Source organism: Tyto alba, unplaced genomic scaffold (assembly GCF_018691265.1).
Source record: "Tyto alba isolate M040663 unplaced genomic scaffold, T.alba_DEE_v4.0 Super-Scaffold_28, whole genome shotgun sequence".
Classification (NCBI taxonomy): domain Eukaryota; kingdom Metazoa; phylum Chordata; class Aves; order Strigiformes; family Tytonidae; genus Tyto; species Tyto alba.
The window spans coordinates 1613310-1639001 of NW_024881302.1; the positions used below are offsets into that span (position 1 = coordinate 1613310).

Below are 25692 nucleotides of genomic sequence, written 5' to 3' on the forward strand. Positions count from 1 at the left end.
ATGAGAAAAGGAAAAGGAAAGGGCGGGAGAGCCCGGCGGGGTGGGCGGGGCCACCGCCGCCCCCCCCCTTTCCGCGGAGGAGGCCACCGTCCAATGGGGAGCGCGGGGCGGGCACGGCGCGGCCAATGGGGAGCGCCGGGCCGCGCGGCGCCGCTGAGGGGAGGCCATGGCGGCCATGGCGGGCGCGGGCGGGCCGCGGCGTTGCCGGCGGCTGGAGGCGGAGGCGGCCCGCGCCGTGCTGGGCGCCGCCGACACGCTGCTGTTCGACTGCGACGGCGTGCTGTGGCGGGGCGAGGCGGCGGTGAGCGGCGCGGCGGCGGCGCTGGGCCGGCTGGCGGCGGCGGGGAAGCGCCTCTGCTACGTGACCAACAACAGCAGCCGGACGCGCGCGGCCTACACCGAGAAGCTGAGGCGCCTCGGCTTCCCGCCCGCCGAGCCCCGCCACGTCTTCGGCTCGGCCTACTGTGCCGCCCGCTACCTCCGCCAGGCCCTGCCGCCCGGCGCCGCCGCCTACGTGCTGGGCAGCCCCGCGCTGGCCGCCGAGCTGGAGGCCGCCGGTGTCCCGCCGCTGGGGCCCGGCCCCGCCGCCCTGCCCGGCCCCGCGCCCGCCGACTGGGCCCAGGCGCCGCTCGACCCCTCCGTACGCGCCGTCCTCGTCGGCTTCGACGAACACTTCAGCTACGCCAAGCTCTGCCAGGCCCTGCGCTACCTCCTGCGGGGCGGCCCCGACTGCCTCCTCGTCGGTACCAACCGGGACCACCGGCTCCCGCTCGAGGGCGGCGCTGCCATCCCCGGTGCGCGGGGGTCTGGGGTGGAGGTGGCAGGGGGCGGCTGGGCTCATCCCTGTGTCTCAGTGAGGCAGCCTGGGCCTCCCCTCTGCACCCCCCCCGATCTTTTGGGGAGAATCCTTGTGGGTCCTTTACTCGGGGAATAGCAGTTCCGTTTTGATCTCGATGCGGGACCACGTTCCAGCCTCCCGGCAGGTTTTACACCACGCTTCCCTTGGGACTAGCCTGTTCCTCTGCCCATAAAGCCGAGGCGTTGCGTGCCTGCAGCGCTGTGTGGGTTTCTGCCAGCTCGCCTGAATGCTGATAGTCTTCCACAGTCTCTAATCCGTGTTTTCTCCCCTCCCCAGGGACCGGCTGCCTGGTAAAAGCAGTGGAGACGGCAGCCCAGCGCGAGGCGTTCATCGTGGGAAAGCCCAACCGGTACATGTTCGATTGCGTGGCGAGCGAGTTCGACATCGATCCCGCTCGTACCATCATGGTGGGGGATCGGCTGGACACGGACATCCTCATGGGCAACACCTGCGGCCTCACCACGCTGCTGACACTCACCGGCGTCACCACGCTGGATGAAGTGCAGGGTCACCAGGAGAGCGACTGTCCTGCCAGGCAGAGCCTGGTTCCCGATTACTACGTCGAGAGCATAGCCGACCTCCTCCCGGCGCTGGGGGATTAGTAGAGCAAAATGCTTGCAGCCTGCGCAGCGGCACCCTGAGGAGGGCCCCTCTTAATCACCTTGTGACAGTAACGTACTCACTAGGATACCACCCGGAGTTAGCAGCCCTTCGCTTCTTAACCTTCCTGCCCTCTTGATACGATTTTGTTTACACCTCAGTCTATAAATGCACTTTGAAACTAAGAGGGCATTACAGTGTCACCCAAGTCTTGGGGCCTTTTTTTTTTTTTTTTTTTTTAAATTCGAAGCGACACATCTATCCAAATGTTTGTGGTACATGATGTCGCATTGTCCTCTGGACTGAGTCGAGGGAAGTAGAGCTGGTTGATCTGAGGAAAAGAGCCCAACGTCTTGCAGCGTGTCCCCACCTGGGCAGGCTGTGGCTCAGTCTGGTTTATTCAGGGAAATGACTCTCGGAGTGTGTAGTAACTTAGCAGCTGTGTTTGGAGACACTTGCAGTGGCTGGCAGAATTAGCATTTGGCCTTTTTTTTTTTTTTTGCCTTTTTTTTTTTTTTTTTTCCCAGCTGAGGTCCTGTTTAGTAGTACAGCCCGCTGCAAGCGCAATGTCAGGTCACAGAAACAAATCTGTCTCCTTTATTTGACCGTTGCAAATCGCACTTGTGATACGGATTAGGATGATTCCACTCACAAAATACAGATGGTGTCTTCTGTATATTGTACTTGTCCAAGCTTTGGGTGTATGTATAAAGTACATGTACATAACAAGAACTACCCTAATCCTAAATATATATCGGAATATATTTAAAATATAAATTTAAGTATAGTATATGATAATATATCGTGTTTCCCAGAAGGGAGGATGAGAGGAATGTACTTCACTGATCCCAGTAGATTCAATCCCAAGCTTTTGCATTCGGTAATGCAGAAACTCTCTAACCACATAGGACTGTCCTTCACTACTGCTGCTTCCCAGAAACACCGGGGCCGATTGGTACCGAGTTAGTTCTTGTACTTCCCTCAGCATCAAAACAGCCGCTTGCCTTGGCTTCAGCTGCAGAGTCTGCACTAATGCTCGGCCCATGGGGCATGGCTGTAGTACGGCTGTAGTACAGCTGTAGTACACCAGAATAATCCCGTGGGAGTACTGGCTGCGTGTGACGATGGCATGTGCTTCCTTTCAATATTTGAGGTAAATGTTAAGATCTTCCACGTGTGCCTGGCATGGGGGCCGGGCACCGGCTGCGTGTCCGAAGAGGAGTGCTTGCTTGCTCAGGCGATGACTTCATTTTGATCTTTGGGTGGGTTTGGGTGATGCACAGCTCAGGCTACAGGGTCGATTTTTGTGCTGGCTGAATTAAGGGCCACAGTTGAAAGCTTTTGCGTTACAGAATTCAGTGAAAAAATATATATGCAAATAACATGCTTTTATTGCGTAGAATCCACTATTGGCAATTAATTTTAAACACTGGCCTGCCTTCATCTCCCGGTGTTCAGCTCAGCTCTAGCAGCGTGTCGATGCCATTTCCTTCTGCTCGGACACTCGAAACCAGTAGACTCGCATCTTGTTTGTACAGCAATAACGGTGCAGTTCCTGCTCTCTTTGGGTGTTACACAGTATTAGCTGTTGTGAAAGGGTGTTCGTTTGTAACTCGGAGCCGTGGGAGGAAGCATGGAGCATCCCTTCCCTGTTCCTGCCTCCAGCTAGAAGGCTGGGGCTGTGGAAACTCGCAGAGAAATACTTGGACGTAGAACTTTATCTGGGTAACGTGGAGTGGATATTGCGGATTTACTGCGGGTAGGGTCTGGCTTAACGACGTGTGCTTTGATTTGGTTCCTCTATCTGGTGCTTATAATTTCAGAATATGGCAAGTAAACGCCAGGAGAGGCGTCTGGCCTCGTTCAGGCCGTGCGCTGTCCCTGCCGAGTGCTATCCACTGTCCAAGGGAACCATTACCTCGATTCACGTGTGCTGAAATGTGCTGGTGAAGGTGTCGGTCGTGCTTCAAAACTCTGTATCAACTTCCAAACGGTTTTTAAGCCTCTACTTGAATTCACATTAAACTCACAATCCTGCTTCCCCCTGGCGTTCTCTTATTTTGTAGTCTTCTCCGCAAGCTTCACCGCAGCTGTAGCACATGGAAATTCTGGGAGTTAGGGCTGGGGTTTGTGTTTATCAGCTTTGCTCCTCACACGTGGTATGGGGGAAGGAAATCCAAACCCTGGAGTATCTTTGCTTCAGGTGCCTGGAGCTCTTAGTGTGGGCTGGGATTTGCTTCTCTTTGAGAGGACAGTGCAGAGCAGAACAAATAATCCTCTCACAAACAAGGATTTGTAGAGGGTTTTGCTTCGTTCCTCTGCCTAAGCTGAGGCAGAGCGTGTGTTTCTTAAAGTAAGAAGGTGTCTGCTGTGCGGCTGTTAAAATCCCTATGGGGAGAACACCCTGCCTGCCTGCCTGTTGCAGCTTGGTTTTTGAATTTCCTGCGCTAAGCAGCAGCAGGCTGTGCTGCGGGAAGCGCTGCCTCTCGTCTCTCCCGTCTGTTTGTGGAAGCAGAAGCGGTGGCTCGACGGTCCCACCACCGTTCCTCCTTTCATCGGAGCCGCGGCACGGGGCGCTGTGTCTGGCACTCTCCGGTTTGCTGTTCTGGAGGAGTGACCGTGGTGGCTGGTTGACTCGTTGGCCGCAACGTTTGAGTGCACAGCCCCTACAATGGGCTGGTGAGCTCCTACTGAAACAGCTCGGTTTGGACTTCCAGAAGGGGAGAGGGATTGCTGGTGCCTCGATGACGAGAAACTGGGATGAGCTGCCCTCCTGGCTGAGTTGGGTCAGCCCTGGGCCGTGCTCCATAGGAACGTGTCGAAAAGCTGCGTTTTCCCTCCGTAGACACCGTGGGAAGGAATTCTGCTGAGCTTTTCCTTGCCTCCCTTCGGTTGGTGACATCTGGCTGGCAGATCTCAAAAACACAAAGCTCTCAGGAAAACCATGATCTGGCAACCCAGGAAGCCTGTTCCCCGCGGGGTGTCCCTCACCCCGGGACCCGGGTGTCAGCACGAGCACAGCTCGGGTTGTGGATGTGACTCTGTAGCAGGGATCCTTTTCCCCGGGGTCTGCAGGGAGCGAGGTCCGTAGGCGGAACGCGGGCCCGTCCACGCAGCCAAGGCTTGCGGGGCAGCAGCCTGCTTGGCTTCAGCCCACGGTGGCACGAAGTCCATGCTGAAACGGAGAAATAACCGATGACAGGGGCAGGCTGCCACTTCTCTCTATTCATTGTGCCTCTTAATGAGACTTACCCGGTGCTGCTGCGGGCCCTGCCAGCAGGGAGGGCTGACACAAAGCCCCCGATTGTCACCCACCTGCCCCCTCCAGCCGGCTCGCAAGGTGAGCAGGAAGAGCGGGTCGATGCACTGACGGCATCGCTCGGCAGCCCTGGGTTTTGTCCCGTCCCCCCCCCGTCCCCGTCCCCCCCCCCGAGGCCAGGTGGCAGCTCTAAGGTTTCGCCCTCCCCGCGGGTCGGAGCTGGGGAGCTCCTGGCTGGGAAGCCCTTGGGACGCGTCTTTGCGTTTGGCGGATGCACGCTTAGGTTTCCCCGGGCGCGCCTGGAGCCGGGGATGATGCCCAGTCCGTGTGCTGCCGGGAGGCAGAGCTGCAGGGGCCAGGTCCTCGTCTGACGCGGAGGATGGAGGGGGGGAACAGCACCAGCGACGCCGTCCCTGCAGTGAGTATCCCCGGTGCCCCCGCGCTGTGCCCGCTCGATTCCTCTGCTGAAGGGGCTGAGCACCTGCCGCTCCCGCGGATCCTGGTAGGGTTTTGTTCATCCCCACGGCTCAGCTCGTCGTGAGGCAGCTGGATCTTCTCGTAAGTGCCCGGACTTACACGGGTTAGAGGTGCCGAAGACCCCCGGCTCGCGCTGCAGAGCCGCTCGGGGGGGTGTGTGCACGGGGGAACCGCGACCTGCCGAGGGACAGGACTCGCTGGATTTCTTTATTTGCGCCTTTCCCACCCGAGGGAATTTCATTAGCTATTGAAAACCTGCCCGCTCCTGGAGGGCTTTGGGCTCTATTGCATTTGAATTGATGATATTTCAGCTTTGCGCAGTTTTAACTTTGTTAAGACTCGCTGCTGTTCTGGTGGAATATATCTAGAAGTTACGTATTATGGAAAAAAAATCAGTAACTGACCCAGAGGCTTGAGGAGCCCGTTCCTTGTGCAGCCGCAGCAAATCTAACCATGGGCATTTATTGAATTTCTCAATGTGCTTCAGATGATTGAGAAACAGATTATTTTTTTAAGTGTGGGCTGTACGGTTGGGATTATTGAAAGCACACTCTTTCTGTTTTGTAAAAATAATTCTACGCGCCATTAAGTTAAATTTAATTGTTTCAGTATAAGAATTAAAGTAAATTTGAATAGAACCACTAGAAATGCCACATGACTGCCAAGCTCTTTTGCTTCGAGTAACAGCTTGGTCTGCATGAAGAGCAGCTTATCAGGAAAATAAAATACAACCAAATGTACGGAGAGGCAAGGAAGCAGGATCACTCCACACAGGGTCTCTTTCACATGCTGATGGTTGTCCTGGGGATTTCTGCCATAAACCCAAATGATTTAATTTGCTCCTAAAGCGCAGCAGCAGCCCATTTGTGGAAAGCTTCCTGCTCCAGCCCTTCCTCGGCGGGTTTGCAGCGTTTCCGTGCTTCCCTGGCCGCAGGAGGAAGGTGCTGGGCTGTGGGAGTGCTGGTTACCGGGATGTCGGATCTGAAACTTCAGCACTGTGGGATAGAAGCGACGTTATTCCAGAGGTGCTGCAGTGGTTTGGCAGCTCTGCCCTCAAACCCCAGCGGTTTGCACGACGATTTGTGTCATGAGCGGGAAGCGCGTTTTACGGCGAGGAACAGTAACCAGCAGAAGGGGTTGACTTTAACTCCTGCCCTTTCCTTCTTTTGCCCTGGCTCCCAGGACAGGAGGGCTGCAGGACACCTCACAGCTCCATCCAGGACCTTCTGGATCGTCTTGTCCATTGCCTTGTTTTTTGCAGTTGTTGGCATCAGCGTGCTGGGGGTTCTCAGCTTCTCCCCCAGCTCTGCCCAGGTAAGGGATCCCGATCCAGGCAGGGAGCCTCCTCCCGCCTGCGCCCGGTTTTGTTCGGAAGCCCTTGCCGGGAGGGATGAGCGGGCTGAGAGCAGGGCTGGGTTTGGCCGGTTCCCGACGCAGGCAGGAGGGCAGGAAGGTGCAGGCAGCGAGCCTGAGCAGCGGCTCTTACCCCTGCAACGCACCCGCCAGGAACCGTTGCTTAAATTAGAGGCACTTCAGCGCGTCGATTGGAAATACAGCCGCGAGCTGGTGTTTCGCTAAGCCCGCGTGTTCCAGCATGTGGCTGCAGCCTCTGAGGCAGGGGGGGATGTTTGCTGCCAGCGAGCCGTGCTGGCTGGGGAGGCGGATCCCAGCCTCCCGCCGTGTGCTGCTGTAGCAGAGGCTGGTGGGTCCCCTGGCCCTCTCCTCCAGCACCCCGCTGCTGGGCAGGGTGGGTGCCTCCGGCGTGAGAGGCACCGGCACCTCTCCCCCAGCCCTGCGTGGCGGAGAGCCGTCTGCTTCACGGATCCGCTCCCCTCCCTGGGCTCTGAGCTGCCTTCTCAATCTTGCTAAATAATTCAGACGAGCACCAGGGACCAGCAAAAGGTCCGGGTGGGGAGATGCTGCGCGCGGGCACTGATGGCTGGTGCTGCCCTCCCTCCCTCCCTCTCTCTGCCCCAGGCTGGCTCGCAGCTCATCCGGCTAACGTTCCAGGGGCAGCAAGACCCGCTGAGGAATCAGACAGCCTTGGTGGACAAGTCCAGGAGCACCGTGACCTACTACGTAACCTCGCAGAGTAACCACACCGCCGTGGTGCTGTATGACAGCCGGAACGTAAGTGGGTTGGGATAATTACCTGCCTCATTAGCACGGAAGCAAACAGAGGAGCCCAGGCTGCTGCCAGAAGATCTGCCGGGGTGGGAGCAGGGGTGTAGACCAGGAAAAATACCAACCAGCTGCTGTTTGGTGCCTTTCTCTGCACTTTTAGTTAGGAAAGACAACGCAGGGGAAATAAAGTGGTGCTTTTGGGGCTCTTTCGGCAGCGGTGGGTGCGTGCTGCTGCCTGCTCTCACAGGGCACAACCTGTCTCGCAGGGCTACGTGTGCTACAAGCCGGCGGAGCAGCGCGTGTGCTACCTGAGGAGGATGGACGCCTGGGACCTCCAGACCCTGCAGCCATCCCTCAACACGTCCGAGCAGGGAGTGAGCGGCTGCTGCGGCCGTTCCCCGGGGCGGCTGGGCGGACGGGGGCGAGGGGTTGGGCTTTGCACGGAGCCCTGGCTCGCTGGAAGCCCTTCCCTGCACAGAGTTGTGTTTGCAGGGGTGACTTTTTAACAGCAGCCCCCCCACACCCAGCATGGCTAAATGAGGGCTCAGACACCCCTCCCAGGCGGGGGTGGCAGCGGCAGCCCCCCATCCTGTGCCGTTCGCTGCTGGGGGGAGCGGGGCTGGTGTCTGGTGTGGGAGCAGAGCTCTGCCTTGCAGGGCTGGGCTCAGCCTGCGAGCGCCCAGCAGCAAGCCCCGGTTTTATCGATATCCTATCTTCTGTGAGAAACAGCGGAGTGGCAGGTCGGGGAAGGGGGATATGTCCCACAGAGGTGAATAGCAGGGCTCTCGCAGGACCTGCTCCCACTGGATTCTGTTACCTGCTCAAAAATCCGGGGAACAAAAAACAAAGGGGGTTTGTTAGCAATTCACAGGGAAGAAAGTTGAAGTAAATCATGTATACGGACCCTCTGTACAAAATGTTAATGGATGCGTGGGTGGGGGGCAGATTCTGTTTCAAGAAGACAGAAAGCCCCGGTTTTTTGTGCCCCTGCCATCTGCTCTCCGTTTCCTCGGAGGCTCCCGGGGGCTCCTTGGCCCTTGCCTGCCGCTCCCACCCAGCTGGGCAGTGAGGGGCAGGGTTTAACCCAGAGGGGTGTAGGAACACAGCACCCATGAGAGCAGGCTACCAAAGGGGACGCAAGGAGAAGGGAGTGTTTGCCAGGCTCTGAGCCTCCTTAATGGAAGAACTGGTGGTGCTGGGACTGCCAGCAGCCCACGTGGCCATCGAAGGGGACCTGGTGTTGAGCAGCTGCAGCTCAGCCTTGTCCAGTCCCGGCCATAACGGGGCTGGGGACGCTGATTTGCATCACACCCAGTGCTGGGGGCTCTGTGTGGAGAGGGGGACGGGGCTGCCGGGGGTGGGGGGGGTGTCACTGTGGCTGCGATACGACCCCGGGGGTGGCAGCGGCGCTGGGCGGGCAGGCGCGGGTCAGACCCGATGCTCCGCGGGCTGTGGCCGTTGTGACACCCGGCGCAAGGGGGTGGTTTGGCTCCAGGCCGGAGGACGAGGCAGCCCAGCGAGTGGCTGGGGAGGAACCGCGTCCCCGGCTGCCCAAGCTGCAGGGCTGGCCGGGGGCTGCGGGCTGCCCCCGCTCCGGCCTCACCCCCGGCAGCCAGGCTCCTCCAGGGCGGCTGCTCCAGCCAGGGAGAGCACCCCGGTGAGATGGGGCCAGCGTTGAGAGAAACCTGCCCTTGGTGCCGGGGTGGAGAGTGCCCCTGGGGTGCCCTGAGAGCCAGAGCAGGTCTGCGGGGCTGGAGGGCAGCGCCAGGAAGGGCCAAGTGGCTTGGGAGGAATTAACGCGACGTTTCTTTCAGGCTGACGAGCTGCTACGTCAGAATAACCAGACCAAGTACTACCGGGAGTTCATGGGCATTCTGGTGGGGGAACGGGTGGACCCCAAAAGCCTGGGAGAGGCCGTCCAGACCCTGTGTGAGCAGACATCCATCTTCTGGGTCAAGAGAAGGGAGGGTAAGTTGTACGTGTCCCTTTGCAGGATTGTTTCTAGTACGTCGAAGAGGAGCAGGCTCTGCTGCGCAGAAGCTGGTGCGTGTCTCGGGACGGGCTGCCAAGGGCCAGGACAGGGACAGGTGACCTCTAGTTCAAAATCAAACCATTGTTCAGCGATCGCGGCGCGCTGGCTCGTACCCACAACCTGCAGCGATCGAGGGTGCTGGCTGGGAAAGGCTCCGCACCCCCTTCCCCGGGCAGCACAGCCCCCTTGTACGACACAGAGCTGTCCCCTGCGCCGCTGCTGGCATCGTCACCAAAAGCAGCCTGCCGAGCTCTCATCCTGTTCTGTTTCACTCCAGCTTTAATGAGAACGGTCATTCCCTGGGGCTTTCCACTTGTTTTGGCTCCCCAGGGGCTCTTATCTGCAGGACTGCAAATGCATTCCGCTCACCCTGCTTCTGTCCTCGCTCATTTGGCAGGTCCCGGCAAGCAGCGGCTGATCTACCTTTGCATTGACATCTGTTTTCCAAGCAACGTTTGCGTGTCTATCTGCTTCTATTACCTCCCCGAGTAAGTCCTGCAGCCACAGCTGCCCTCTTGCTGCTCTACATACTTGAACTGGATTCCTGGAAAGCCTCCGATTTCAACAAGGTAACAGCTCCACTATCCCCCCGAAAGCTTCCTGCTGATTTCATGCTGCAGTTCAGGAGCATTTAGAAAAATAACAAGACCCTGCTCAGCACTGTCAGTACAGACACTTTATTTGCAGCTGTGCTCTAGGGCTGCATCTTGTACGTAGGTAGTAGGAGATCCAGACCTAGAGGAGTCTCGTGGAGTAGTAGTGTTTTATGGCTACGTGCCCTGTTCAACACAAGGTTATTAGATTTGTTGGGGGTGGTTGGCTTTGTGAGAGTGCAGCTCTCCAAGCAAGTCTGTGAAATACACTTTGAATAAAGGGATTGCAAAACAAGGAAACAGCTGCCTTTCCTCTCTTTGCTCAGCCTCTGCCAGCATTTAGAAAGGCTGATTTATTTTTTATTTTTTTTTTTTGTCCACTGTGAGATACAAGAACATCACAAAGCTGTCGGCAGCCGATGCCACGGGGATTCCTCCACCTGGCCTGTACCCAGGTCCCTCAGGGGGACCCTGCCGCCCCCTCCCATTCCCTTTTGTCCAAGTGGCACCCATAGAGGCCACACACATTTGGGTAATGATCTGCTCGGAGCTGAAGCCTGGTCTGACCTCAGGCAGGGGCAGCTCCCAGAGACCTGAGCCCTCTCTGTCAGAGGAGGGGACGGTCACAAGTCCATGGCCCGGGCTCCAGGGAGGGTGCTTGCCGCTGTAAGACAAGGCAACACGAGCAAGGTGCTCTCCTTCCCACGTGGGACCATTAGCCCAGCACGCTGTCGTTGAAAGCAAGGCAGACAACTGCTTTCTGGTGGCCGCTGTATTCCCTCTTGATCTCGCCTGTCTCCACACACCAAAGTCTGGCCAGGTTGTCAGAGGAGGCTGGAACAGAAAGTGAAAAGAGAAGTGGGATATACATAATTAAAAAAAAAAAAAAAGCGTAAAGGGTAATGCCTTTAGAAAAGGAAAGGCTTTTCTCTTGCTTCATTCAACAGTTATTAGGGCTTTCGGCAAGCTGCAGAGCTGTGCAGAGCGGGAAGCTTAGTGCCTTTCTGTAGTAGGGGGGGTTTCAATTATTTCAGAGAAAAGTTACCGTGGAAATTACCACACGTATGTTTTGAAGGGACCATCATGCTGCATACTGCAAGCAGCGTTACTATCAGATGAAATAAACTGCAGACACAAAGAGCACAGATGCTTCCCTAAGCACAGGCAATGTGCAAAAGGGAGTTAAGACGACGCGTTGTGGGTGTGAGGCTGGGTGCTCTCTCCTCGCGTACGCTGGTGCACGAGGGTTTGCCAACATCCCAGCTCGAGGAACTGGTGTGTCCTGTGCCAGTGCAGGGCTCTGGCGTGGTCCAAACCCGGCCGAGGGCAGGAGTGCAGCAGTTGCCTCACCTGTGACAATGTACTGCGAGTCCCCGGAGAACGCGCAGTCCCACATCCAGCCCCGAGACGTTTCCCCTGGGTTATTGCTCTTAATGCTCAGCTCTGTCATCAGAGAGAAGTTTGAAGTCCTCCAGATTTTACACGTCTGATCTGCAGAACATGTAGCCAAGAGCCTGCAAGGAAGAGACAGGGCGAGGGCAACCTTGTTAGTCACGCTGTGCGCCCAAAGGCCTCTCGTGAATGTGGGCCGGGAACAGTAAATAACTGGAGACCTGCGTTCATTGTGATTGGATTTCTTTACACATATATATCGTCTGCTTTGTGAGATTCAAGACAGACTCGGTGAAGAAATACACCAAGTTCGCCACTTTGCTCCCGGAGATCAGCCGTTCGATCCCAGGGAGAACAGCTCGTGGCTGTGAAGTTTGCCGAGATCGGGGAGCAGGAGGCTGGGGTGCCACTGCCAGCGGCCCGGTCCCAGCGTGTCCCATCCCGTTCCTCCCCGGGGGACCTGCAGGGCCACGCGGAGCCAACATCAGCCAACAGCTGGAGGCACGGCCGGCCTCTGCCTGCCCGGAAAGGACCGTCCGCTTCCCACTGCAGGGAAGCGAGGGGCTGGCACGCACTCACGTGGAGTCGGGGCTGAACTTGCACTGAAGGGCGTAGCGGTTGTGCGCGGGGATCTTGGTCTTGGGGATCAGCTGGGTCACCTCCTCCCCGATGCCGCCCGTCAGGTTCCACACGTAGCAATTTCCCTGCGGCGAGAGGGGGGGAGCTGTGGGCGGGCTGGTGGTCACCCCCCCAAAAGCAGCCCGGATTTCCCGCATCCAAAGCCGGAGGCCAAGCCGGCGCGCGCGGCCCGGCAGCTGCCGGAGCACCGTAAATCCCGTCCCACGTTTGAGGCCGTCAGAGCTCACCGAGCTGTTAACAGCCGCCATGTAACTGGCATCGGGGTCGATGTGAACCGAATTCACCGAAACTTCGGGCTCTGGAATCAGCTGCTCGTTGTGGTCGGTCTTCAGGTCCCAGATGTGAATGGCACCGCTCTGATCACCCACAATCAGCTCTGCCTGCAAGGAAAACAACAGCCTCGTCCCTGCGGAGAACCCCACCCGCAGCAGCCTCAAGCCGATGCCCAGACCCTGCCCGTGCAGCACCATGGGGAGCCCTGCTCTGGTTTTAAGCATCGGGGTCCTGTTCTGCCTTTTTATTCCCCAGCACAGGGCTGTTCCACAGCCTCCTGACTGCCGCTGCGCGCTGAGAACAAGCGGAGTACTGATCTCACGTTACACTCTGCAAAAAGGCTGTTTACCTTTACAGAAGTGTTTGCTAATTTTATAAACCCCAGAGCAGACAGCGGCTGCCTGATTTCCAGAACCGTTGCACAGCTACAGCTCCAAACAACACCGGCAGCAGCCAAATGATTTTCAGCACGTCTGAGATGAGGGCATTAAGATGCAAGTTGGCCAGTGAACAACTAAAGCACTCAGGAATGTACAGGTACCTGAAAAACACAAGCCTAAATGGGTTTTTCTCTCTCTCTCCCCTTCTCAGGGGAAGGACAAGAGCCAGCTGAAGGGCAGGAGTCCTGGCTCCGATCCCGTGCTCAGACCAGAAGACAATGCTGGCAGCTCTCCACTAAAGCCAGGGCTTTTATCGACAGTCTTGCGCTGTCCATAATTTTAGCAGAATCCCTAGAGGAGATCAGGTCATCAGGCGCAGCTAATCCTGTACCTGTGAGCAAAGGCTTGTTTCTGAGGAAGACAATCATTGCTCGATATATTTAGCTGACTGCACAGTGCAGAAGCATCTTCTGGATGCCTCAATCCTTAGTCCCCTCTTAGCAGGTGTAAGTGCAACTGCTAAAGCCGTCGCAGCTTTACCCAGGCCCTGAGAAATCTCTCGGATAATAGATCAGCATCACTGTAGCAGTGAAATGCAGAGCGATGAAGCAATCTGAATAAATACTGCCACCTTTGGACTAATTAACTGCGTTCTGCTCACACTTCTCCTGCAACTCAGCATCACCTTGGTTAGTGATTATTTCACATGCAAGATCTGTGTGCAACAATAATACTTGTTTTAACATTCTCACAGCACCAGCACTACAGGAGTAGAGCAGTAAAGTCTAATCCAAACAGCTGATCTCAAATCTGGTCCGAAATTCCAGACTTGCAAAACCTTCGCAACATGAAATGCAAAGAAACATTTCTATTGCTCAGCTTTTTAAAAAGGTTTGTGCTGCCACGTCTGCAAACCAGCCCTGCAGCGTGGTGAGCACACAGCGGGCCAGATGGGTTATTAACGCTGCAATACGTATGGATTTTCACCGCCGTCCCTTCTAACGCACCTCACTCCCTTTGAGCTTCCCGATTCCCAGCCACCCCCCTGTTTATCAACAGCTTCTGAAATGACTGGTGAATCTCGAGCAAATCTGACCAAAGTCCTGAAGGTAACAGGGGCCACAAGCCCCAAGATGCTTTTTCCCGGCAGCGGTGCCACTCTCAGGCTTCCCAGCCCGCCCCGTGCCACCAGTCCCACTCCCCTTAGTTATGTTCACGGGGCCAAAGGATTGTTCCCTGCTATGGGACGAGAGGCCCAGCGCAGCCTCTATTCTGTCTCTTTGCAACAGCCACCAGGTAATTAGCACAAACTTGCCGGCTGGCAAACGAGCTCAGCGGCTGCGGCAGGGACGATGCTGCGGGCACGACGGGAGCCTGCGGTGCCTGCTCGGGGGTGGAGGGGGGGGGTTTGCTCCACGGCACGACACGGGGTTGGCTTTTCCCGGGGCAAACGGAGGGCCCACGCGTCTGTCGTGCCGCCTCCCGGGGGGTCTGCTCCCCCAGCGACCCAGAGCTCCCAGCACCAGCAGCCTGGGCGTGGGACGGCGGCTGCTGCTCGTCCAGCAATGCCACCAAGAGCTTGCGCCACCGGCAAGGCCACCCTCCAGATTTTTTGCTGCGTCTGTCAGTACAGAACTCCCGCAGGGTTCATCTGGAGGAGGCGGGGGGGAAGCGTGAGCTGGGAAGTGGCGGAGGAGCCGGCGCCCACCTGGTTGGGGTGCAGGCAGACACAGTTAATGGGAGCGTTCACCTGGAAAATCCGCTGGCACTGGAGGTTACGAGACCTGCAAGAAAACAGCGACGGAGAAGCGCGTGTAAGAGCGTGCGATCAGCTCCACCGCCTCGGGGGAGCTGCCCGGGGAGGGGGCAAGGGGGGGGATCCGCTGCCTCTGCCCACCTCAGGTCCCAGATCCTGGCCATGCAGTCCTCCCCACCCGTGTACATCCACCGCCCGTCCTCGTGGAAGCCCACCGAGGTGATGTTCTTGCTGACGCCGTCGTAGTTAATGACGGGGTTGGGGTTGTTGGAGTTGAGGTCGTACATGCGGATGTGCTGGTAGCCTGCAGGGAGTACGACGGGGCAGGGGGTGACCAACGGCCCCCGGTGCCCCCCCCCCCGGTGCCACGGGAAGCCAGGCAGGCTCACCTGCAGCGGCGATCATGCTGCGGTCCGGCGTGATCTCCAGAGCGTTCACCTGCTGCAGGCACCCGTTAAGGTCGGTAAGAAACAGCCGGGGTCCCACCGGTGCTGCCGGCGTCGGGGGGGGGGGGGGGTGGCGCGGAGGAGGGCCCCCCCACCCCAACCCACCCCCCACCCCAACCCACCCCCCCCACGCCCCCGGTGAAGGATACGGAGTCCTGGTGCTGGACGGTGCGAGTGCAGATGCCGCTGTGCGCCTGCCAGAACCGAACCGTGTGGTCGTAGCCGGCCGTGGCCAGGATAACGGGGTCGCTGCCCACCGTGCCCTGCGCGGCGTTCATGCTCCCGCCACCGGGGACCGGTCAGGCCCCCCCACCCCACCCCACCCCACCCCACCCTCGCTCACGCCTGCTTGTGCTGAGTGCGGGGGAAGCTCAAAACCCGCCCGTTCCCCCCCCACACACACACACGCACCCCCCGGCTCTCCCCCGGTACCGGCGGGCGCGGCTCGCCGTGCACATGCGCGGCGCGGGCAGGGCCGCTCTCTGCGCATGCGCGCGGCCCCTCGGAGCGGCGGTTGGGGAGGGAGCGCGGCCCGCCGGAGGGCGCACGCGCGTGAGCGGGGCGGCGGGCGATACTACGTGTGCGGCGCGGGGGGGGGGGGTTGGTGGCGGTAGTGGTGTGTCCGTGTGATTGTCCGTGGCGGTGTGAGGCGAAACCACGGGGGACGCGGCGGGGGTGGGGGGGACACGGACACATACACACACACACACACACACGCGGCCGTTCCCACCGGCTCCGCCAGGGGGCGCAGCGCCGCGGGGCGGGGTCCCGGCCACACCCTGGCCACGCCCCGGCCACGCCCCGGCCACACCCCGCGGCGCCGCAGTGCGGGCGCGGTCCCGGCGCCCACCCTCGGGGCCGGTCCAGCCCCGGGGCCGGGCGTGCGGCGGCTCCGCGCCGTGTTTCCCCGCGTGTCGCACCGGGGGCGTGGGGCCCGGTCCCCGCCGGTGCCGCCCCCCCTTCCCCCCCCCCCCCCCCAGCCTTCGCTGTGCGCGGCGGGAGCATCCCTCCTCGTTCCGCCCCGGCCCCGCGGCACCGGCGCCGCCCGGTCCCTTTAAGAGCGGCGGGGGCTGCCGCCCGTCCCCGCTGCCGTTCCCGCTCCCGGCGGCCCCGCACCTGCCGGTAAGGGCCGGGGATACTCGGGGCCGCAGCGGGGATCGGGGGATGCCCGGGGCGGGGGATGCAGGGATGCCCGGAGCCGCAGCGGGAACCGGAGCCTGGAAGGTGCCACGGGGCGCGGGGATGCCCGAGGGTTACCGGGGGTGTAAGGGGACGTGGGGTGCCCCAAGCTCGTGGGGTGCAGGTGGTGCCCCGGCTGCGCAGAGGGATGGGTGGGGTGCAGAAAGGTGTCATCATCCCCCCCAGTGCCCCGTGTGTGCCCCAGTATCCTGGGGGGGGGGGGGACCGGGGGGACATGGGGGCTGTAACCCTGCGGGGGGAGGGGGGTGGGTGTCTGCAGCCTCGCACCGTGGCCCCTGGCGAGGGGCAGCGTGGGGGAGCCGTGGGCAGGGTGCGAGGGACGAGGAAGGCTCCAGAAGCGCGTGAGCGTGCCCGGCCGCCGCTCTTCCCACGGCCGCCCCGACGCGAGCGAGGGTTTGGCACGGCAACGGCTGGGGAACGCCGGAGCGGGGTGGGGGGCAACCCGGTGGCACCCGAAACCCTCGCCACCACCCCAGGGGGGGGGTCTGTCCTCCCCACGGCCCCGCTCTCTCCAGGCTCAGGTTTTGGTTTGCTGCCGTTTTCCTCTCCTCTGGGCTCGGGAAGGTAAGTGGGGAGCTGGGCTGGGTTCGGGGAGCTGGGGCAAAACCCACGTGGGGTGCGTGGAGGCAGGGAGGGGGGACCGGGTCTGGCCCCCTCCTCGCCCCACGGCTGCCAGGAGCGTCGAGCCTCCTGGCCGGCTGCAAGGAGCCACGGGCTCTCCTGAGCCTCCTGGGGAGCGTGCCAGCGCCGGCCCCAAAGGGTTGGCGGGGGAAGATGGCACGTTAATAAATGCAGCGGGCGCTAGAGGCGAGATGCTGGGTCAGAGGGGCGGCATCAGTCAGCTGAGCCCTCCCTGCGATGGGAGTCTCTCTCCGGCACAGGGGCACAGAGTCGGGGCTGCCCCCCATCACCCCTTGGCGCTGCACCCCGCTACCGGCATGCACCCCTCCTGCCTGGGCTGCACCAGGGAGGCTCAAACCCTGGAAGCCTGTTCTCTATTTAAACAAGATAACATATATTAAAAACGCCAAATCTTGGCGAGCTGACAGCGTCTGTCTAAATATTTATCCCTCTTCCGATCAGGCGCTGTGTTCCCATGACAGCGTGATTAGCACTTTGCATATTTATGGCCTTCCTGGGTGCTGGGCTCCCCGTGCCCGCCTGCCCCATGCCCGGGGGGGGGCTGTGAGCCCCCCTCTCTTCCTGTGCACCCAGCAGAGGTGACCCCTGGCCTGGCAGCTGTCCCCAGCCTGGCACATCCCTGCTGGGCTGTACTGGAGCTGCTGGGAGCATCCAGCGCCGGGCAGGATGGAAACGCAGCGGGGACGGGTAGGTCAGGGAATGGGGTGCTGCATTTGTCCCCCCACAACACAGGAGGTGCAGCGCTGAGCACGAGGCATCTTGTCGGTGCAGGGGTGTGAGCGCAGGGGACAGCCCGGGCATGACCTGCCCCAAAAACAGGTTCCTGCCTTGCCTCCTGTGCGCCAGCACGGGGTGACCCGTGGGTGCCGGGCGATGGGGATGCAGCAAGGATGCTCCAGGTCCCGCACGGTGCTGCCCTGCCCCGCGACGTGGCCTCGTGCTCTGGGGACAGCACATCCCGCCCTGGCTCTGCAGGACGTGCCAGGGGTCCCGGCTGCCCCGTGCCTCGTGGCAGCGTGCGGGAGCAGCGTGTCAGGAGGGATTAGGGCTGCGTCGGGAAAAAGAGCTAATTCAGAGCCGGAGGCACGGGGCGGCTCAGCGCGGCTCTCCCCTGGTGCCACTGCTCTGGCAACACAAACAAAAACCCTCGCGATCAGCTGAGCCGCTTGTGCACCTGCAGCCGCCAAAATCTGCTTTTCAGTTCCCAAATCCGGCAACGCTGAATTTAACCCTGAATTTCGGCGTGTTTGGGCGACAGCTCACCGAAAGGGCCGGTGGCAGCTGCCCTGGTGCCCGCAGCGGCTGCCGGGCTGGGGGTGTTGATGCTCTGCCCCGTCCCTGCCTCGCCGCACACGCCAGAGTTGGCAAAAAAAGGAAGGAAAAAAGGGCAGAAATGATGCTAGCGCTTCTCGTGTGCAGCTTCCAGGAGGATTCGTGCTGCCTCCCGTCTGCTGTGCTGCGGGAGCCGTGGGAGATGTGTTGCCCACAGCAGGGTGGCTCTGGGCTCCTGGGGTGGGAGTGGGTGTCACTGTGGGTCCCTTGTCACCTGGGAGCAGTGCTGCAGGCCAGGAGGGGCTGCAGGAGAGGGGTAAGTGGGGTACACTTGGTGTTGTCCCCCCCCAGTGCTTTCCCAAGGAGGCATGCCAGGGCTCAGGGGAGCAGTTCCCCCAGTCACAGCAGTTCCCCCCGTCACCCCAGTGTCCCCAGTGCTGCGCTCAATGGGGTCTGGCCTGGCTGAGCGTCTGCCCCTGCAGCTGCAGTGCTGACTCCATGGGACGCTATGGCAGGTCTGGGTGTTGGGGCTTGTTGCGCCCCCCGGAGAGGGGAGGAAGCGCCAGCAGGTACAAATCTCTGTGCAGTCCCTCAAGTTGTGGCAGTGGGGGGAGCCAGGGAAGGGGCATCTGCCGCCTCCTGCCCTCCAGAGCCTGCCTTTGGGTAGGGCTGGCTTTCATCAAAATCGGTAGGTCACTATCTCAGGAGTTCTCAATGGTTTAGGGAAAAAAAAAAAAAACTTCCATTTTGTTAATCCCAGTCGTGACAATTCCTGGACACGAGCTTGAGGGATCCAACACTGGTTTAACCAGAGCAGCCCCCCCACCCCGTGCGCAGTGCAGCACCTCGCAGCCCCCAGGGGTGGGCAAGCCCACCCTCACCCCTCTCCCCCTCTGTGGGCACCGCGGCAGCTCCTCTTGCCAGGCTCAGATCCCTAGCGGGCTCCTGCCCTGCTCTGAGGTTGTTTTTCAGTGAGTGAAGCAGCTCGTGCCCCTTCCCCTCCGTGGGACTCACCTCCCCAGGCATCCCTGCAGGTCCTGGGGGGCCCAGGCTGCTGCCCTGGCCCCAGGGGTGCTTGTGGCCGTGCTGGTGCCCATCCCCGGAGCAAACCCCGTGCCAGCGTGTGCCCCGGTGGTCCCCAATCGCCTCCCCTCCCTCTGCAGTGGTGTTGCCTGCCAGCCCTGGCTGCACCGTGCCCGCCCCGTGATGCCACCCCGCCCAGTCACCCTGTGACACAGCCCTGGTCTTGGAGGTGACACAGCGGCTCGAGGGGATCCCCCGGCGGGGACCTGCCCCGCAGCCACCGCCAGAGCCCGAGGAGGCTGTGCCCTCACAGGCAGAGGCAAAGGCAGATCCGGCCACTGGCCCCTGTGCTGGGGCACACGAGGTAGGAGGGGGACGTGGGGGACCTCTGTGCGTGTCCCCGATGGGGACCAGGGTGGTGGGAGGGGGTCTCCCCCCACATCCCCTTTCTCTGCGTCTCGTGCCGCCCTGGTCAGGGGAGCAGGGCACGGTGCGTGGGGTCAGCGGTGCCCGGGGTCCCTGGGGGTGCTGCCGCCCAGCCAGCCCGCTGTGTGTGCCCCGCAGGGATGGCCTTCCAGCGGAGCCACAGGCTGAACCTGCTGCGCCTCGTCGTGCTGCTGCTCGTGGCCTTGGCTGGCATCAAGTTCCTCTTCCGCGACAGGTAAGAGGCAGCCGGACCCCCGGCGCGGGGCCCAGCGGGCTCAGGGTCCCGGGAGGGGTCTGCGGGGAGACCCTGGGTCATGCCCATGCGAGGGCTTGGTGCTGGGGGGCAGCTGGTGCCCCCATGCCCCACGGCACCCCCAGCCCCGCTCCGCTCCCTGCAGCTTTACCCTGGAGCTGCACAAGCACGTCAGCAAGGACAGCGAGTTCTGGGGGGACGCAGGTGACACTGGCCAGGACACCGGTCCCCAGAGCCAGGCTCTGGAGCTCCCTGCGGCAAAGATAACGGCCCCCAGGCAAGAGCCTGGGCAGCAGGTCCCCAGGGATGTCAGTGCCACCGAGATGAGGCTGGTCCACCTGGACCTCAAAGGAGCCGCACCCAGGGTCTCCTACCTGGAGCAGGTGAGGATGCCCAGGGACCGGCGGGAGGTGCCAAGGCTCGACGTTTCCGTCTGTCCGTCCCCACCAGCTGAGCCCACCCTGCCCACCCCGCAGGTGTTCCCCCTCCTGTCCCAGCTGGGAGCCAACGGCATCCTCATCGAGTACGAGGACATGTTCCCCTTCAAGGGGGAGCTGGAAATCCTCAAGTCCCCGTACGCTTACAGGTGAGCCGGGGCTGGTGCTGAGCTGGCTGGTGCGGCCCCAGCAGATCCCGGTGTGCCCGGGGCTGGGTGTGCCCTGCCTGGACCCGTGCCCGCGATAACCGTGGTTGGAATGCCGGGCTGTGCCGCTGGCAGACCAGCTTCCTGCCCTGCCGGGTCAATATTTGTGTCCCTATAGTAAAGTCCACACAGGTGTGGGGTGGCAGGGGCCACATGGGCAGGGTGCTGGAGGAGGAGGAGGAGGAGGGAGTGCCCTCATGCTCTGCCCTCTGCCCCGGCATCCCCTGGTGAGCCTGTCCCTGCCCTCCCAGCGAGGAGGACATCGAGCGGATCCAGCAGCTGGCCGAGCTCCACAAGCTGGAGGTGGTTCCCCTGGTGCAGACCTTCGGGCACGTGGAGGTAAAGGGTCCCGGTCCCCCTCTTCACCCCGCATCACGGCGGGGGTTCCCCCTGGAGACACCCCCCACCACCACCGTCCCTGACAGCTCCTCCTGCGCAGTTCATCCTCAAGCACGAGAAGTACCAGCACCTGCGGGAGGTCGAGCGTTTCCCCAACAGCTTCAACCCCCACGTCCCCGACACCCTGGCCCTGCTCAAGAGCATCTTGTCACAGGTGATCGAGAAGCACAAGCGTTCCACCTGGATCCACATCGGTGCAGATGAGGTGGGCAACGGGCCGTGCAGGGACCCCAGCCCTCGCCCCGGGTGCCAGGCGTGCTCCCAGGGGTGCTGAGAATCCCCTTTCCCCCCCCCCCAAAAAACCCAGGTCTTCCATCTCGGGGAGGGGATGGACTCCAAGAACTGGATGAGCCGCAACAAGGGCGATGTGGGGACCATGTACCTGAAGCACATCAAGGAGGTGCTGGGCTTCATCGCCACGCAGTACTGGGGGCTGCGGGCGCTGATGTGGGACGACATGCTGAGGAAGATCAGCGTGGGAGCCCTGCGGGGTGAGGGGATGGGGACGGCAGCGCCGGCACCCAAGCCGGGGGGTCTCGGCAGCACCCATCTGCGTGGCCACCCCAGCAGACATGGTGCCCAGCCTGCGCCTGGCCCCGTGGGGACACGGGTCTCCTGCCGCTGGCACCGGTGCCCACCTCCCCATCCCTGCTCCCCCCACAGAGTCGGGGATAGCAAAGCATGTCTCGCCCGTGGTGTGGTTCTACGCGCCCGACTTTGAGGCTGAGCAGATCGGTAAGGCAGCATGCCGGGCTCCCGGGGCTGGCGGCGGGGGGACGGGACATCCTTCCCCAATCCCCCCCCTCCCAGACCCCTGGGGACAGTGGCACTGGTGGCTCGTGCCTGTCCCGCTGCAGGGCCATTCCTCACCAAGTACGCGGAGAGCGGCTTCGAGGCAGTGTGGTTCGCCAGCGCCTTCAAGGGCACCACGGGACCGGCGCAGAGCTGGCCCCCCCTCAGCTACCACCTGAAAAACCACCTGAGCTGGCTGAAGGTGATGCAGGCCCTGCCGCAGCTGGCCCCGCTGCGCTTCCAGGGCATCGTCCTCACCGGCTGGCAGAGGTGAGGGGCAACGGGACCCCCCCCTCCCACCACCACCACCACCCCCCTCCCCGGCGGCCGGGCAGCCCCGCCGGCGGCAGCGCGGGAGGCGACGGCGCGGCTGGCCCCGCTCCGCAGGTACGATCACTACTCGGTGCTCTGCGAGCTGCTGCCCGTCGGCATCCCGTCCCTGGCCGTCTGCCTGCAGACCCTGGTGAACGGTGAGCCACCGCCCCGCCGCCGGCACCGGCACCGGACCAGCCGTCGCGGCCGGGCTCATCCCACCTCTCCCCACCCCACGTAGCTGTGAGACCCCGTCCTGCAGGCAGGATAGCGGGAGGGGATGGGAGGTGGGGGAAGGAGACCTTCAGCTCCCCCGGTTTTGGGGAAGCCAGCGGTGAGTGATGGGGTGGGGTGGTGCCGGGCCCTTCTGCCCCTCTCCTCGCCCTCCCCAGGGGGTTTCACGGAAGAGACGAAGAGGAAGGTCCTGGACGCGCTGGGCTTCCAGAGCATGGAGCTGGAGCAGAGCACGTGGTGCGTGGCACGGCCTGGCCGCCGAGGTTGCATCAGAAGGGGTGGACAGGAGGGGTGCGGGGGGGTGTTGGTCACCCGAATGCCCCAGTCCCAGACCCTCCCTGGGGCAAGGGCGGGCGTCCCCCGGCCACGCAGGGTGTTGGGGTTCACCCAGCCTGGAGCCCCGGCGTGGCCAGTGCACCCCATGTGTTGGGCTCTCACCTCCTCCTGCCTTTCCCCAGCGAGGGCAGGGGAGTGTTCCCCGGCACGGAGATCTACCACATGGTTGAGCAGGTTAACGGCCACCTGAAGGAGAGCATCCTTAAGGCGCTGGAGGAGGAGAGGTAACGGGCAGCGGGAGGCCACTGGGCCAGAACATGAGAGTTTTTGCGTGGGAGGGGATCTGCGTGGTGCGCAGCTCCCCGTCCCCACGTGGCCCCCGTACCCCCCACTCCCCTCATGCCTCCCCAGCACCATCAAGGGCTGGTTCAGCCCCTACCACCGCAAGCGTCAGTTTGGCAACCCCCGCAACCTGGAGAGCTTCGGCAGCAAGGTGCTGAAGTACGTGGTGCTGGGGGGGTGGGAGCCCCCCGCCCGGGTGCCCGCACGGGGCTGGGAAGAGTCCTGAGCTCGGCTCTGGAGTCCCTCGCAGGAGGGAGCTGGACCCCCCCCTGCTCTCCCCCCCTGCCAGGCTCCACGAGGACTGGGAGGGCTTCGTCCACGACCTGCGTGCCCACCTGGAGAGGGTCTACTTCCCCGACACGGTGGAGGAGTGGATGGAGGAGAACGTCAACCCCTACTTGGACCAGCTACGGGACCTGGTGCGGGACTACCGGGCCATCATCCGCCTCAACGCCAGGCCGAAGGTGATGTAGGGGCTGGGACTCCCCCCCCCCCCCCCCCCCGCAGCTCCCGCTGCCCCCCCGGGCTGGGCTTCGGGTGCCACTGTCGCGCATCTGTGTGCTGGTGACTGCGTCGCTGCTGTCGGTTTGTACTGTACAGAGCTCCTGCACATCCCACTTCCCCAATAAAGTATTTTCGTAGATGCTGCTGGGTGCTGGAGGGGGCCGCGGCTCTGCCCCCCTCCCCGTGCAGGCGAGGGGGAGCTGGGGCCAGGGTCTGTCCTGCGCCAGCTCCTGGGCTTTGGCAGATGGAGGGCAGGGAGAGGACACCCGTGTGCCTCGTGATGGCCTCGAGGGTGGCCGTGCCCTCCCCACAGGACCAGCATCCAGCTTGGCACAGTGCTGGGTGCCACTGGGCGAGGGGTGGCACCCGGGCTGGGGCAGTGCACGGGGGGCTGTGTGGGGGTCCTGCCAGGCTCCCCCCGCTCCCCGACCCCGCCGTGTCTGCTTTCAGCAGCGGGTGGTCGCTGGGAGGGGGGCGAGGGCAGTGCTTGCTTCCCGCCCCATCCTCCAAACGCTGCTTTCATCTCTCCCTTCCTCCCCGTTAATCCCGCGCCCGGGGCCCCGCGGGTTCCCAAACCCGTCCCCGCCTGCAGCCGAGGAAAGGCAGCCGTGGGGGGACCCCAGTTCTGCCTCCTGCTCCTGCAAGTGACGGTTTCCACGTGCCTGCTCCTCCAAGGTGTCTGTCTCTGGGGCGGGGGGTGGCAAAAACAACCCCCCCTCCACCCCCCACCCCCCATGCCCACGGCTCTGCCCATTCAGGGCGCTGGTTTTGGCTCGGCGTGTGCAGGGCAGCGACACGGACATTTCGCTGCACATTTTTCTGCTCTGCAAAGACCAGCCTGACTTGGCAAGAGCCCGGAGGGAGCCACAGAAACGCGAGGCTTGTCTGGAGCTCCTGCAAAAGCCAAGCTCAGCCAGGGGAGGAGGGACGGCGGCTGTGCACCCCGCTCAGCCCCCACACAGCCCCGCTGCCCTGTGTCCTGGCTCGGTCACAAAGGTCCCGGTGAGGCCATGGGGGTGGGGGCTGCCCCATCCCCTGTCTGTGCTGGGTCCCCGGGTGCTGGCACTGGGTGCGAGAGCCTGGCAGGAGCGAGCTGTGGGGCACAAAGGGACCTTTGTTGAGGAGCTTCATTTGTTAGCGAGCGCTGGCAGATGTGAGGGAAGCCCCCCAACCCCCCTGGGCCCGTACAGCTTCCCCGGGCCCAGCCCCCAGCCCGGGGAGCCCCACAGCAGCTCCAGCCCCCCGGTGCACCCGCGCAGAGCCAGGCTGCAGGATTAGAGGGCAGATTAGACGGCGTTTCGCGCTGGCAACCCAAATGTCCTGGATTGGAAAGTGGGGGTGGGGAGAGGAGATGGACCCCGTCATCCCCGAGGGGGGGCAGCCTGGAAGGTGGGGGCTGCAGAGAGGTGGGGGCTGCGGGGGGCACCCCTGGGCTGCAGCTCAGGGGGCACGGGCCAGCATGGGGGGCGCAAGGGGCATCAGGGAGGAGCTTGGTTCACGTCTGGCTGGAGTTTGCTTCATCTTTCCCTCTGCTACAGGCACTCACCTGAGTCTGCAGCTGCCTGTCCCCGTGCCCAGCACCCACTTGTGTGCTGCACCCACCCGTGCACAGCACCCACCGGTGCAGGTCCCTGTCTCCCTGCCCTGCAGCACCCAGCACTGTCGTGGCCTGCCAGGTACCAGCCTTCTGGCACCCCAACATTGGTGTGCTGGGGCTGGGACCTCCACAAGGCTTTTAGACAATAGCTCACGTGGGAGAGCAGAAATTCGGGCGTGATTTGGTGCAGGTGCTGGCCGTGCTCTGCCCTGGCTGGGCACCATTAGCACATTAATGCCTCGTCCACCCCTGGCCCCATTTCCCGTCTGGTTCGGTCAGCATCCTCAGCACAGCCAGGCACCCTCCCACACCTTTAATGTCTCAGCCGTTTAAGCCATAAAAAAAGTGGAAGGGGATGGATGTCACCGGCCATTGTGTCTACAAAAGTGGAAAATTAGGCGCTAATAAGGGCTTTATTTAAAGAAATTGAAAAGCTGCTCCAGTGATCCGCTGTCACAGGTCGGTGACTGCAGCGGCCAGGGGGAGCAGTGAAGGGCACCCCAGAGGGGGCTGGGGTGCCCGGGGGTGGGGGTGTGTGTGTGGGGGGTGTCTGCTGGGCCAGCCAGCCCCGACTCCTGTCGCCCTGGGGGGCACGGTCCTCCCCGAGGAAGAGGAGGCCCCGAGCAGCCTTGCTCCTCCCCGCTCTCCCCTCCGGCTGCCGGGGCTGCTGAGACCCGCCAGCTCATTACACGCCGCGGCGGCGGCGGCTCCCGCCGGGGCGTCCCCCGGGCCTCGGCACCTTCCCCCGCACCGGGGAGGGGGATCCCCCGTGCCCCGCCCGCAGGCGCCGGAGCGGCCCCCGCCCCCTCTTCCTTTTCCTCCCCCTCCTCCTCCTCCTCCTCCTCCTCCCCACTCTCCACCGCCCCCCGCGCTCCCGGTGCGGCCCCGCCCCGCCCCGGGCGCCCGCCGCCGCCGCCCCCGCCTCCGGAGCGGGCTGGGCGGGGGGG

General features: G+C 62.2%; 4 protein-coding genes across 6 annotated transcripts; 3 read left to right on the forward strand and 1 right to left on the reverse strand.

Annotated features, from left to right (window-relative positions):
- The first annotated feature begins 114 nt into the window (after positions 1–114).
- LOC116961358 (phosphoglycolate phosphatase) lies at positions 115–3500 on the forward strand. The gene is made up of 2 exons (XM_032992076.2): positions 115–794; positions 1136–3500. Exons 1-2 carry the CDS (start codon positions 167–169, stop codon positions 1459–1461), a joined length of 954 nt encoding a protein of 317 aa, XP_032847967.2. The 5' UTR covers positions 115–166; the 3' UTR covers positions 1462–3500.
- A 1345-nt stretch (positions 3501–4845) lies between these two features.
- Positions 4846–9894, forward strand: BRICD5 (BRICHOS domain containing 5). Its single transcript, XM_032992064.2, has 6 exons — positions 4846–5136; positions 6378–6509; positions 7173–7325; positions 7586–7693; positions 9134–9287; positions 9749–9894. The coding sequence occupies exons 1-6, from the start codon at positions 5098–5100 to the stop codon at positions 9841–9843; spliced, it is 681 nt and encodes a 226-aa protein (XP_032847955.2). The 5' UTR covers positions 4846–5097; the 3' UTR covers positions 9844–9894.
- A 354-nt stretch (positions 9895–10248) lies between these two features.
- On the reverse strand, positions 10249–15200 carry MLST8 (MTOR associated protein, LST8 homolog). Its single transcript, XM_042798872.1, has 8 exons — positions 14980–15200; positions 14774–14825; positions 14526–14688; positions 14337–14412; positions 12203–12355; positions 11916–12040; positions 11295–11458; positions 10249–10778 (listed from the first exon to the last, which is right to left on the reverse strand). Exons 1-8 carry the CDS (start codon positions 15106–15108, stop codon positions 10660–10662), a joined length of 981 nt encoding a protein of 326 aa, XP_042654806.1. The 5' UTR covers positions 15109–15200; the 3' UTR covers positions 10249–10659.
- Positions 15201–15645: 445 nt separating this feature from the next.
- Positions 15646–23287, forward strand: LOC116961354 (hexosaminidase D-like). 3 transcript variants are annotated; one of them, XM_042798923.1, is made up of 16 exons: positions 15646–15952; positions 16546–16594; positions 19108–19331; positions 19532–19628; positions 19792–20029; positions 20123–20232; positions 20541–20628; positions 20729–20893; positions 20996–21179; positions 21352–21423; positions 21546–21750; positions 21868–21950; positions 22185–22263; positions 22485–22586; positions 22714–22803; positions 22934–23287. In XM_042798923.1, the coding sequence occupies exons 4-16, from the start codon at positions 19534–19536 to the stop codon at positions 23115–23117; spliced, it is 1695 nt and encodes a 564-aa protein (XP_042654857.1). In that variant the 5' UTR covers positions 15646–15952; positions 16546–16594; positions 19108–19331; positions 19532–19533; the 3' UTR covers positions 23118–23287. The 3 variants fall into 3 exon arrangements, with proteins under 3 accessions (XP_042654857.1, XP_042654856.1, XP_042654858.1); XM_042798924.1 differs by lacking the exon at positions 15646–15952 and adding an exon at positions 16018–16054; XM_042798922.1 differs by lacking the exon at positions 16546–16594.
- The last annotated feature ends 2405 nt before the right edge of the window (positions 23288–25692 follow it).